At 34.2% G+C, this 14,375-nt stretch overlaps 1 protein-coding gene across 3 annotated transcripts; it reads right to left on the reverse strand.

Annotated features, from left to right (window-relative positions):
• Positions 1-5,100: 5,100 nt before the first annotated feature.
• On the reverse strand, positions 5,101-13,134 carry LOC110217692 (alpha-amylase 1-like). 3 transcript variants are annotated; one of them, XM_078154988.1, is made up of 6 exons: positions 12,264-13,134; positions 11,709-11,865; positions 10,866-10,988; positions 10,670-10,769; positions 9,393-9,518; positions 5,101-5,536 (listed from the first exon to the last, which is right to left on the reverse strand). In XM_078154988.1, exons 4-6 carry the CDS (start codon positions 10,675-10,677, stop codon positions 5,347-5,349), a joined length of 324 nt encoding a protein of 107 aa, XP_078011114.1. In that variant the 5' UTR covers positions 10,678-10,769; positions 10,866-10,988; positions 11,709-11,865; positions 12,264-13,134; the 3' UTR covers positions 5,101-5,346. The 3 variants fall into 3 exon arrangements, 2 of the variants coding, with proteins under 2 accessions (XP_078011114.1, XP_078011115.1); XM_078154989.1 differs by having other exon boundaries at positions 11,674-11,865; XR_013486884.1 differs by lacking the exon at positions 5,101-5,536 and adding an exon at positions 5,549-7,029.
• Positions 13,135-14,375: the final 1,241 nt, after the last annotated feature.

The following is a 14,375-nucleotide window of genomic DNA, read 5'->3' on the forward strand; positions in this document are numbered from 1 at the left end:
ATGTAAATGCTTCAACTTTAGTAAGTCCCTTATAATTTCACTTTCCTGTTTACCTTTTCATGTTTCTCTTGAGTCTTGTATTTAAAAGTTAATTTTTCTATTTAGCTCTGGTCTTTTCTCAAGAATGCATGAAATTCTTCTATCTCATTGAATATTCATTCCCCTCCCCTCATGGATTACACTCAGTTTTGCTATGTAGGTGATTCTTGGTTTTTAATCCTACCTCCTTTGCCCTGTAGAATATCATATTCCAAGCTCTCTGATCCCTTAATGTAGAAGATGCTAATTCTTAAGTCATCCTGATTTTGTTTCCACAATACTTGAATTATTTATTTTTGGATGCTTGCAATATTTTCTCCTTGACCTAGGAACTCTTGAATTTGGTTATAATATTCCTAGGAGTTTTCTTTTCGAGATCTCTTTCAGGAAGTGATCTGTGGATTCCTTCAATTTCTATTTTGCCCTCTGGTTCAGGAATTTCAGAGCAGTTTTCCTTCATAATTTCTTGAAAGATGATGTCTAGGCCTTTATTTTTAAATCGTGGCTTTCAGGTAGTCTAATAATTTTTAAATTATCTCTCTTGAATCTATTTTCCAGGTCAGTTGTTTTTCCCTTGAGATATTTCACATTGTCTCCTATTTTTTCATTCTTTTGGATTTGTTTTATAATTTCTTGATTTCTCAAAAGTCATTAGCTTCCATTTGCTCCATTGTAATTTTTAAGGAATTATTTTCTTCTTCCTCTTCCATTTGGCCAATTCTTTTTTTTTTAAGGCATTCTTCTCCACATTGGCTTTTTGGACCTCTTTTGCCATTTGGTCTAGTCTATTTTTAGGGTGTTATTTTCCTCAGTATTGTTTTGGGTCTCCTTTAACAACACTTTTTTCATGATTTTCTTGTATCACTGCTATTTCTCTTTCCAATTTTTCCTCTCCTTCTCTTACTTGATTTTCAAAATCCTTTTTGAACTATTCCATGGCCTGAGACCAATTCATTTTTTTTTTTGAGGCTTTGGTTGTAGAAGCTTTGATTTTTTTTGTCTTCTGATTGTATGTTTTGATCTTCTTGTCACCAAAGTGAGATTCTGTAGTCTGAGTTTTTTACTTCTCTTTCCTCATTTTCCCAGCCAGTTACTTGACTTTGTTAAGTAATTGTTACTTTGTTAAGTAATTTGTTACTCTTTGTTAAGGTAGAACTCAGCTTCCAGTGTTGAGAGGGTATTGTCCCAGGCTTCAGTGATTTTGTGCAGCTGTTTTCAGAGATACTCCTAGGGACCTGTACATTTTTAGTTCTTCCAAGGTGGTATGATCTAAGGAAAGGTGTGTACTCCACTCCTGGGCCATGCTCTGGTCTGTGAGTGAACACAAGCACTCTTTTCTGCCCTGGAACTATGAAGAGGGTTCTGTCTTTACTGATGCCACAAGCTCTGCTATGCCAGTGCTCTTCCTCATCCCAGTACTGCCACCCAGGACTGTGACCCAGATCCAAGTATGGACAAAGCAACAGAATCCTGCCTCAGTGCCAGCAAAGAAATACCTGTAATCTCCTTCTGATCAGTTGTTTGGTCCCCTTACCATCTGTGGGCTGAGAGTTCTGGGATCATTACATTTCTGAAAAGAGCTAAGTCTAGCATAGTTGATCATCATACAATGTTGCTGTTGCTATGTACAGTAGTCTCCTGGTTCTGCTCATTTCACTTTGCATCAGAAAGTCTTTCCAGTTTTTCTGAAATCTGCCTGCTCATTATTTCTTATAGCACAATAACATTCCATTACATCCATATATCACGACTTGTCCAGTCATTCCCCAATTGATGGGCATCCCCTCAATTTCCAGATTTTCGCCACCACTACAAATATTTTTGTACACATGGGTCCTTTTGTTCATTACTTTTTTGTATTATCCTTTGGGATATAGACATAGTAGTGGTACTGTTGGATCAAAGGGTATGCACAGTTTTATAATCTTTTGGGAATAGTTCCAAATTGCTCTCCAGAATGGTTGGATCAGTTCACAGCTACACCAACAATGCATTAGCACCACTTATTTCTTAGCCAGTACCAGATTGTTTGATAATTACCATTTTATAATACAATTTGAAATCTGGTACAGCTAGACCATCTTCTTTTGCATTTTTTTTTCACTGATTACCTTGATATTCTTGAGCTTCTATTATTCCAGATTAATTTTGTTATTGTTTTTTTCTAACTCTGTAAAATAATTTTTGATAGTTTGATTGATATGGAACTTTATATTAATTTAGGTAGAATTGTCATTTTTATCACATTCACTCAGCCCACAGATAAGCAATTAATATTTTTCCAGTTATTTAGATCTGATATTATTTGTGTGAAAAATGTTTTATACTTGTGTTCATATAGTTGCTGAGTTGGTCTTGGCAGGTAGACTCCCAAGAATTTTATACTATCTACAATTACTTTAAATGTAACTTCTCTTTCTATCTCTTGCTACTGGATTTTGTAGGTAATATATAGAAATTCTGGTGGTTTATGAGGGTTTATTTTGTATCCTGCAACTTTGCTAAAGTCATTAATAATTTCAAGTAGTTTTTTTTAGTTGATTCTCTATGATTTTCTAAATATAACATATCATCTACAAAGAAGAACAGTTTTGTTTCCCCATCATCTATTCTACTTCCATCAGTTTCTTTTTCTTATCTTATGCTAAAGCTAACATTTCTAGTAAAATATTAAATAATAGAGGTGATAATAGGCATCCTTGCTTCACCCGATTGTATTAGGAAGGCTTCACCTCTGATTGTATTAGGAAGGCTTCTAGTTTATTCTCATTAAAAATGAAGCCTATTGATGGTTTTAAATAAATATTATTTATCATTTTAAGGTAAGCCCCACTATGTTCTCTAACATTTTCAACAGGAATGGATCTTGTATTTTGTCAAAGGCTTTTATACATCTATTGAGATAATCATATGATTTCTGTTGGTTTGTTATTGATATGGTCAATTATGCTGATAGTTTTCCCAATACTGAACCAGTCTTGCACTCCTGGTATAAATCCCACTTGGTCATAGTGTGTGATCCCTGTGATATATTGCTGTATTTCTTTTTTGCAAGTATTTTATTTAAAATTGTTGCATCAGTCTTCGTTAGGGAAATTGGTCTAACATTTTGTTTCTTTGTTTTTGCTCTTTCTGGTTTGAGTATCTGCACCATATCTGTGCCATAAAGGGAATTTGGGAGGAAATCTTCTCTACCTATTTTTCTAAAGAGTTTATATACTATTGTGATTAATTGTTCTTTAAAGGTTTGATAGAATTCGCTTGTGAATCCATCTGGTCCTGGGGATTTTTTCATAGGAAGCTCATTGATGGTTTGTTCAATTTATTTTTTACTAATATTGAGTTATTTAATTATTTTATTTCTCCTGTTAATCTGGGTAATTTATATTTTTGTAGATATTCACCCAATTAATTTAGATTATCATATTTATTGGCACATAATTGGGCAAAATAGCTCCTAACAATTGTCTTAATTTCCTCTTCATTGGTGGTGAATTCACCCCTTTAGTTTCTGATACTAGTAGTATGATTTTTATCCCTTTTTTAATCAAATTAACTAATTTGGTTTTTAATTGGGGATTTTTAATTTCTTCTTTTTCTATTTTTTTTACTTGAATGGCCAATTAATTGATCTGCTTTTTCTCTATTTTATTGAGGTAAGCAATTAGACATATAAAATTTCCCATAAGTACCACTTTGGCTGCATTCCATAAATTTTAATATATTGTCTCATTCTCCAGCTCATTTTAGAGATGAGGAAACTGAAGCAAACAGGGTTAAGAGACTTGCCAGAGTCACACAGCTTGTAAGTGATTGGCTAGATTTGAACTCAGGAAGATGAATGAGTCTTCCTGACTTCAGGCCAGCATTCTATCTGCTGTGCAACCTAGCTAGCCCTCCTTATAACTAGATTCCCTCTCAAAATCTTACTTCCCTCATTTGTAAAATAGAGGAAATAATATCTACCGTACTATCTACCATACAGACTTGTGAGGTTCAAATGAATTAATGTGTTAACTGCCATACACATATAAACTGTTACTATTTATACCCCTAAAATCCATGGCTGTCCATAATACTGAGCAGTGGTTCTCAAATTGTTCTTTCCAGCTGGGCCATTTATTCTCTAGGAGGATTATTTACAATATAGAAATAGTTTTGGTTTTGGTGTTAATTAATAATTTGCTTATGATAATCTTGGGGACAAAATGGTTAATTGTAGGCTACATGACAAACTGTGTAGGTCCATGCACACATGTGGTCAAATACTGGACCCTAACAGTATTTTTTAATATCTGATACATAACAGACCATTAATAAATATTTGTTGATTGATTGATTGTTGATATCACACTTGAGGGATATATTTTATGATATTTTTGACTGTTTTCTACCATGTCCTGCTTAACAATATGTATTGGGCATTAGGCAGCACAATCAGTGGTGTTCTGGGCTTAAAGTCAAGAAGGAATGAGTTCAAATTTGACTTCAGATAAATAGTAACTGTGTGACTCTGGGAAAGTCATGTAACTTCTATTTGTATCAGTTTCCTCATCTGTAAAATGGGGATAATAATACCTTCTAACTCAAAGGGTTATTTTGAGGATAACATTTGCACAGTTGTTTTACAAACCTTAAAGCTTTAAATAATGCTGGCTAATACTAATAATGACTTAGATGTAGACACAGAAGGCATGATTATTAAATTTATACATGATTTAAATCTGGAAGTGAGATCTAATACATCACTGAAAGAAATAAGCAGAATCTAAAGGACCACTTGGGGAAAAATTCATGTGTTACATGAGAATTTGGATTAGATAACCTTTACATTTCCATTTCAGATGATATTCATAAGTTTATATGCCATTTCATTAAAAGCAGAACCATTTTGCCTATTAATTGAAGGAATATTCCTTTGAAGATGAAATGGAAATAATTCTGATGTATTTTGCCCCCATTAAAGTGGTCCATGAAATAAAACAAAGTCCTATGTTTTCAATTAATGAGGAATAAAAACAGAAGAGTAACAGAGGATTTATAATAAACACACAAATATCATTGCTGTCTCTCCATATCACTTTTAATTGGATCTAATAGAGGATATAATTGTTACATTCTAATTATTACACAAAATATACTTTGAATGTCAAGATTTTAGGCTTATTTTGACAGTATTTTTTGACATTACATAGCAGAGATTTTCTTGATTTTTAGTACAACTCTGTATCTAAGAAGAGAGAATTGATCATTATGGGATTTGATTTTGTTTACTGTTTCTGGAAATGCTACTTATTCAGTAATTTACTATAATTTAGCATCCACATGGATGGCAATAAATGGGTCCTCAGTAGTGTTGGTAATACTGAAGTAAGCAAGACCATCACTGCCAACATAGATTTCAATTCCTGTACAACGGTTATCGATTTTATCTCCAGAAATGACATCACAGTAGGTTCCAGCAGGAAGACCAGTTTGCAGATTTGATGACAATGCCCTGTAAAATAAAAGGAACACCATTACAATAAAGCAAGAATATGAAATGTGTTTTGAAAAACATGCAAGCATGGTCACCCTCAATATTTAGATTATGAATATCTCTGTTCTATACGTAAAAATCCTAAAAATGGAGAGGCTCCAGAATGAGAAATATTTCTAATGAATATGGGCAGTCTTCAAACAAACTAAAGAAATCTTATTCATTCCCAGAGGTGGCAGAACTTCTTAGCCAATGGTGAGTGCTTGAAAATGAAGATTTGAATGACAAGAATGGGAGTTCAGAAAATTCATATCTACGATAGATTTTCAATTGTGATCTTTTTTGATAAATGGAAACATTTCAAATCTGTGCACTAGTTGCTTCCATTCAGGAAAGACTGGTTACTTTCAATAATTTAAATTTGATCATTTTTAACCTCTTCCTTGAGGAAGCAAAAAATATTTTGTACTGAAAGATTAAAAAAAATCATCTGGTGCTTCAGTGATTGAGTTTTAAAGTCATCCATTGTCAATGTACTTTTATGTCACTGTGCATGGAAGATATGAATTAGAAAGATAAACAGCTGCATTTTTTGACAAAGCAGTACAATTGGTTGAATTTTGTCTTCTGTTATTTCAGTAAGTAGACTGGGAGACTAAGTGTTGAAGGTGAAACTCAGTTCCAGGTATGGCAGGTTAATTGACACAGGATTGTTAAAGGATCTAAAATGCTAAGGCATAACTACCCGGCCACAAAACCACAAAAGCTTTACATGCCATTTGTAAATTACTGCTGCTGACCTACTCTCTCTTAACAAGAGATAAGGAGGTAAGTTGAAAGATCTTTTAACTTAGGCTTTATTTCCCAAAGCTTAAATCAGAACTAAAAGATAGAACTTTCCAACCCTACCTGGTGTTATTACAACTCCTACACTCATCATTACCATTTCCTTTTTTTTTTTGGCCCTCCTTCCCCATTGTGTATAGTCTATAACTACTATTACTATTTTCATTTCTTTTGATTTCCTCCCTCTTGCTCTAATCGAATAAGATAACGCATGTAAACCTTCACACATTTTATAGAACTGCTATGTTGGTTGTCAACGTTACTGTTAGCATGATAATGATGATGATGATGATGCAGCATGCCTACTCCCTCAGCATTTACTATCTGTTCAACAAATCTGTTGTCCTCCTAAAAGGGTACAATTGGAATATACACAATGGCTTTGGGTCACTTGTCTGCACTAGAATCAGTTTTTCACTAAAGACAGTAAATTGAAATTAGAAGGGTCATTTGAGGCCATTTGTTAATGTTAACTCATTTAGTTAAACCATTAGTTATACTCATTTAATTAATCAGGAAATTGAGGCTGAGATGTTAAGTTAGGTGGCACAATGGATAGAGAGTGTGACTAAAGTCAGAAAGACCTAATTTCAAATTCTGCCTCAGGCACTTACTGTGTGTTTCTAGGATAGTCACTTAACTGCTTTGTGCCTCATCTTCCTCATCTGCAAAATGGGAATAGTAATAGAAACAACATTATAAAGTTGTTGTGCAGATCAATTAATTAATATGTATAAAGTGTTTTGTAAATAAATCTTAAGTTGCTACATAAGTCCTGACCATTAAGTAACTTGACCAAGGTCAAATTGTAACAGAGCCAAGATTTCAAAACGAAGTCCCTTGACTCAAAATCTAGTAGGTCTCTTACTGTACTGTGCTTCGTTTTGGAGTTCAAGATTTATACAGTGGCTACTTGGGTTTGCAAACATCTTTTATACCTGTAAAGATACCATGAATCTCTTATACTAATTTCATCTCCTTCTCTTAACAATGCTAATCAACACCACCATCACCCCCATCCAAAGTGATGCCTATAACCAAATTCTTCAAAAGCCACATATATAAATATGTTCCTTGCATGTGTAGTCTCAAAGAAAATTATGAAAAAAAGGCAGAAATGGTACTTTCAGACCTTCAACTATATTATAAAGTAGTAAGCATCAGAACTATTTGGTACTGTATAAAAAAATAGAAAAGTAGCTCAGTGGAATAGAGTAAGTGAATAGGAATGAAGAATAATCTAACTGTAAAACAGAGTTCCACCAGTCAGATAAACTATTTCAAGAAAGTTAAATGAGAATTGCTGGGAAATTTGGAATGCATTTTGGCCAAAAAAGAAGTTTATACTATGTACTATTATAGATTTCAAGGATGAATGCAAATGGCAACTTATAAAAGAAAGGAAAAAGAATCACAGAATTTGAAAATTGGGAGGAAGGCCAGTGGACGTTTTGGTCTAATTGATATATATGAAAGGAATCCCCACTATAATAATAACTAAAGTTTCCTTTTTTTCTTTTAAATAGAAGAGAATGGAATTAAATACTTTTCAAAACAATGGTTAGGGAGAAAACTCTGAAGCAAACAAGAAATAGGGAAGAGCATAAAATAAAAAAAAAATTTGATGAAATTGGCAAGCTTTTGCACAAATAAAACCAATGCAACTAAAATAAAAACAAGTATGCTATCTTATATGTTTAGGGAATTTTAAACCAAGAGTCATTCCACAATGGATAAGTAGATAAAGAATATAAACAAATAGTTTACAAAGGAAGTATTACAAACTAAGCAAAGTTTGCTCCACATTACCAATAAAAAGAAAAATAAAAAAAGCAATTTTAAGATTTCATTTGACAGAAAATTGACACAAAGGTAACAAAAACCAGAAAAATTCAATGTTGGGCAAAAGTATGCTAATACTGTCAGAGAAGCCAGGAATTGTTCTAAGCATCCTGGAAAATAATTTAGTATTGTTTGAAAAAAGTGACTCAACTGTTTATATCTTTTGATCCTGAGACTCCACTCATGAACATATGCCTCAAGGAGTCTCATTTTATGGTAGTGAAAAAATGAAAGCAAAGCAAATTCACATCCATGTGGGAATAGGTGAGCCAATTGTGGCATATGGGTAAAATAGAGTACAAAAGGACCATAAGAAATGACATATATGAAGAATTTCAAGAAACATGGGAAACTTACATGAAGTGATATAGAGTAAGGAAAACAGGATCACAAACATAATTATAATCATGTAAATGAAAAGAACTCTAAAATCGAGACACACTATGACTAATTTTAATAAGCAATCTGGGTCTGGGAAATAAAACACATTTCCCAACTGTATGTAAAGAGGTGAGGAACCACTGTATCTATTGTCCAACACATTCACTGGATTGGTCATGTACGAAGTTTGTTTTTCTTAACTGTGTATTGTGATTGTTGTGGTTGTGGTTGTTGTTGATAGAAGAGACAGTTCTACAGCATGGGAATATCAAGAAATGATTACAATGTAAAAACAAAAGATATCAATAAAACTTATATTTCAAAGAAAAATAATTAGTAAGTTTATAAATTTTATAAATTTTCAGAATAAATGGGAAGTTTATAAATTTTCAGAATAAATGGGAAGTTTATAAATTTTCAGAATAAATGGGAAGCCAAAATCTGCTAAAAAAAATGGTAGTTTTTTGGTAGAGTGAATAGAAGACGTATAGTAATGTCTTCCTTATTAATGCTCCCTTTGTTGTTTTCAAATATAATGTGAAATATATAGAGAGGCAAAAAGAGTGAATTCCTTCAAGTTAGAAGTAATCTGAGAATGTACTTCATGAAGTCTTGATTTTAGAGAAGTTTTTCTTTTCTCTCTTTCATCTTCTTTCCTTCTCTTTCCTCTCCCTTTTTACTTTTACCTATTCTAATCACTACAGGTATCCTTCAGAAAATCGATAAAAATGTTGGAGGCCAGGAAAAATGATCATTTAAGGATATGTTTAAATGAAACTTAAAAAAAAAATTCACTGCTACTCACCGGTCATCATTGTTAAATACAATGAATCCTTTATTCCCTCTGCCAAAAGCCACCTGGTTACTTTCATTATCCCACCGATTTGTAAAATCCTGGCCATTAACTACATTACGGAAAGTAACCATACTCCTGTAAATAAAATATACAAAATATTGGTAAATGTATTTGTTTGGACTATTCTCCTCCCCACCACCCTTCTCTCCCCTTTGTGAGGATGTGTGTGTGTGTATGTATAAGCAGTTCCATACAGACCAAAAGTCTTGGTGCAGTTTTAAGATATTAAAGTTTAATACCATACTAAAATTTTTGGGATACTTGTATATCAGTTATTAAGAGAATGCTGTTAGGCAGGTACAACTAAGCTTTCCTACCTTATTTCACACCATCAGTGTTCACAAACCCAGTCATTACCACAAGTATTGTCTGAATTGATAGTTACTCTTTTAATCACTCCATTGTCATTGGGTGGTCCGACCCAGTCATTAAAATCCTTAATTTGTCAAAACAAAGATATGAGCATCAGTGATTTCATTTATTTGGTTCTTCCCCCTCCCTTTTCCTATTGCTGGATTTGAGTCCTGCTTCTACTATTTCCTACTCATGTGAATCCAGACAAATCACTCTTTGTGATTTTGTGACTAAAGTCTCTGGCTGTAAGTCTATGATCCTATGCACAAACTGTGTGATCTTCTCCTCAAAACTCATCAGTAACTCCTATTGCTCATTGAACAAAATTTAAATTTCACAACCTGTTATTCAGAACCTTTACAATCCAAGACCATTATATCTTTCCAATCTTATCTTCTATTGGTCTCTACCACATATTCTTTACTTTAGCCAAATTGCATTAAATGCCACCCCCTGAATACTTTCAATACTCAGGTGGAGTATTTAGGTGGAGAATTCAGTGGTAGTAAGGTACTTTGAATCCAATTCTGTTTCCATCCAACTCTGAAGCTCAGTTTAAATGTCACCTCCATCATGAAGCCTTCCCTGGTTCTTCCAATAAATTACAAAGTTTCTTCTGCTTCAGATCTCACAAAGAACTTAATTTTATCTGTATATTCACTGTATCTTCCCAACTCATTGTGAGTTCGATGATGGGAAGATCTATGCCTTATTTAGTTTTTGATACTGCTGAAACCTAGCACAGTAGGCATATAGTAAACAATCAATGCTTATGGATCAATTGATTATTGATTGAGTATATCTTTGTCCAATGTCTCCCCACAGGACTCTTTATATAGTAGGTACTTGCTAAATGGTGAAATTAAAAATACCTCTCCATTCTGAATGTTTCTTGGCCACCTGAAGCTTGACATCACTTGTGTAAGTCCATAAGGATGAGCAAGCATAAATCCAACTGCCATTTTATACAATCTGGAAGTGATTAAGTATAGTCATCAAAGAAAAGAAGAAAAATTTGGAAACCATTAGTAAGATTAAAAAAAAAAGGTAGAGGATTCTACCACCTACCTGGCATCCCAGAAGGTGAGAATGGAAGCTCCTCCAGCTCCATGGCCCCTCTGGTTGTCATGATTATCCACAAAGACAAGTGCTCTGTCTGAAGGCATTAAGGCCCAACCTTCTCCCCAATTACTGCGTAAAGAAATAAGGAGTGTTTTACTTATGGTCCATAGGTTCCTCCTGTTCGTCTCTCCCTGTAGGGTACTTCTTAACATAATTAAACAGGAATCTTTATCCAGAATGCCCATAGTATACTGGAATATGAACTGGACTGAGAGCCAGAAGAACTGGAATCCAATCCTGAATTAATTACTTATTAACAATTTAACTTCAAACAAGTCACTTCAGCATTTTGGGTCTTAATTTCCACATCAGTAAAATGAGTTTGGCTCCCTATGGTTTATTTCAGCTCTAATATTCCAGAGTTAAGGTGAAACTCTGTTGGGCCCTAAATATGTTTGGTACTTATGCAGTATTTATATACTCTCTGTGAGACTCTGTATAGGAAAAGATTATTGTAGAATCTGTATTAAAGCAAGGGGTGTCATAGTCAGGCTCCAACATACAATTTTTATATTCCACCGATTTTTAAATGCTAACATTCATGTGGTTTTAGTACATTATAAAAATAAGCCTTAGCCAAATAGAGTTCCATCCTCTCATGATTCAATTAAAACCAAGTGATTCTTATAGTTTTGAAAGTTCATGTTTTCAAATTGACATCTCTGTGTAATAAAAAATGCTCAATTGATATAGATTCAGAACATTCTAAGTGTACATTGGGAACATATAAATAAATGCCTAAAAATTGTTTTACCCTTGGGGTAAGGTTTCATTGAGCAGTAGGCCTACCGTGAGCTCCCATTTTCATTTACTTTAAATAGAACATCTTTTCTCCATTCCACTTGCATAGAACTGTGCCTAGTTTCGCACCAAATTTGAATTCCGTAACCCGACCATTTCCAAAGTAGTCACTCCTATGAACTGCCTCACCACCTGGATCAATTACCTAGCAGAAATCAGAAAAAGAATATGATGTTGCATAGAAACTTTCAAAATACTTTAGTCATCATACTAACATTTTTTGTGCCAACATTTCTAGTGTTATATGCTATCAAAATATTCAAAATAATTTTTTCATTTTAAGAGATGACCTGAATTTTTTTTTCCATTTCGGAGGGATGCTATTGAAAAGCCCCAAATTATCCAGGCAATTTTTATTTTTACCCTGTGAAAATTCTGACCTAATCCAGGATTGCATAACCAGGATTAACTCATAATTGGGTCAGCCTATAGAAAACATATATTTCAGCAAAATTATAATTTTTCACAATAAATCAAATCATTGCATCTATACCTGTCATTCAACCTCTGTCCCCAGCATTTATACACATTTTATCTTAGTACCTCCTGGTAAATGAATGGTCTGGCTCCTTGAGGGAACCAGTGTGTGCTTAAATTGTTCAGTTTATCCAGAAATGCCTTTATGTCTCCAGGCCACATATGTTTGGAAGCATCAATTCTGAACCCTGCCACACCCATGTTAATCAGGTGGTTCAAATATGCGGCAATCTCAGAATGCACATAATCTTTCTCCAGAGCAAGATCAAGAAGCCCACACAAAGAGCAGTCTCTAACCTGTGAAAACAATAATGATATATGTGATGCAAAGGCAGAAGTCTTTTGGCTCCCAATTTTGAAGTGTTCATTTTAAACACCAGAGGCACAATGCACTTAAGCATTTTTGGCTAGGGTAATCTTAAAATTAGTTTTGCTTTAAAGTATCTAGGTTCAAATACTACCTGTATGGTCTTGGGCAAGTTCCTTATCCTCCCTGGGCCTTGGTTTCCTCATTTGTAAAATGAGAATGTTGGATTACATGGTCAAAGTGGTTGCTTCCAGCTCTAGATCTTATGATCCTATAATTTAATGTGTGTCTACAGGCAGTATTTTGGATAAAGTTCCAGGCTGGAGTTGGGAAAAGCTATATTCAGGTTCTTTTCCTGATCAAGTCATATAACTTCTATGTCCTTTAGGGAATTGCTCAGAAGTATAGAGGGCTGCGATTCTTCTAAGGAGTGCCCTGTACTGATTAAGCTCAATTCAATAAGCATTTCTCTCTCTGTCTCTCTCTGTCTCTGTCTCTGTCTTTCTGTCTGTCTGTCTCTCTCTCAGGCATTTGAGGTTAAGTGACTTGCCCAGGGTCACACAGCTAGTAAGTTTCTTTTTTTTAAATTTTATTAATTTATTTTGAATTTATCAACAATTACTTCCATGTGCTTTTGAGTTGAAAATTTTTCTCCCCCTTCCTCCCCCCCACCCTCCCCAAGACAGCGCACAATCTGATATAGGCTTTACATTTACATACCCATTAAACATATTTTCACATTACTGAAGTTATAAGTAAAAATTAAAACCAATAGGAGGAACCATCAGAAAGATGAAACAAAACTCAACAGAAGGTAAAAATAAGTGATAGTGATTCGACTTCCATAGTTCTTTCTTTGGATGTGGACAGCATTTTCCATACCGAGACCTCTGGAGATGTCTTAGATCCTCGTAACGCTGAGAAGGGTTTGGTTTAACAATCTTAGTCATTGCATAACATGGCTGTTATTGTGTACAAAGTCCTCTTAGTTCTGCTCACTTCACTGAGCATCAGACCATATAAGTCTTTCCAGGTTTTTCTGAAGTCAGCCTGTTCATCATTTCTTATAGCACAGTAGTATTCCATTACATTCATATACCACAACTTGCTCAGCCATTCCCCAATTGATGGGCATCCTCTCAATTTCCAATTCTTTGCCACCACAAAAAGAGCTGCTATGAATATTTTTGTACATGTGGGTCCTTTTCCCATTTATTTGATCTCTTTGGGATATAGCCCTAGACGTGCTATTGCTGGATCAAAGGGTATGCACATTTTTGTAGCCCTTTGGGCATAGTGGCAAATTGTTCTCCAAAATGGTTGGATCATTTCACAACTCCACCAACAATATATTAGTGTTCCAATTTTCCCACATCTTCTCCAACATTTATCATTTGCCTGTTTTGTCATGTTGGCCAATCTGATAGGTGTGATGTGGTACCTCAGAGCTGTTTTGATTTGCATTTCTCTAATCAATAGAGCATTTTTTCATATGACTATAGATGGCTTTATTTCTTCATCTGAGAATTGTCTGTCATATCTTTTGACCATTTATCAATTGGAGAATGGCTTGCGTTCTTATAAATTTGTCTTAATTCCTTATATATTTTAGAAATGAGGCCTTTATCAGAGAGACTGGTTGTAAAAATTCTTTCCCAATTTTCTACCTTCCTTCTAATCTTAGTTGCATTGGCTTTGTTTGTGCAAAAACTTTTCAATTTAATGTAATCAAAATGATCCATTTTGCTTTTCATAATGTTCTCTATCTTCTGTTTGGTCATGAATTCTTCTGTTTTCCATAAATCTGATAGGTAAACTATTCCTTGTTCTCCCAGTTTACTTATGGTATCAGCCTTTATATCTAAGTCATG

Source organism: Phascolarctos cinereus, unplaced genomic scaffold, assembly GCF_003287225.1.
Source record: "Phascolarctos cinereus isolate Bilbo 61053 unplaced genomic scaffold, phaCin_HiC Scaffold_5;HRSCAF=322, whole genome shotgun sequence".
In the NCBI taxonomy this organism is placed as follows: domain Eukaryota; kingdom Metazoa; phylum Chordata; class Mammalia; order Diprotodontia; family Phascolarctidae; genus Phascolarctos; species Phascolarctos cinereus.

What these genes read in the sequence shown, in the direction of transcription:
- LOC110217692 (XM_078154988.1), bottom strand. An exon ending in GTATTTAACAATGATGACCG is followed by an intron (nt 5,537 to 9,392) that starts GTGAGTAGCAGT and finishes TTTATTTTACAG; the next exon opens with GGCATTGTCATCAAATCTGC.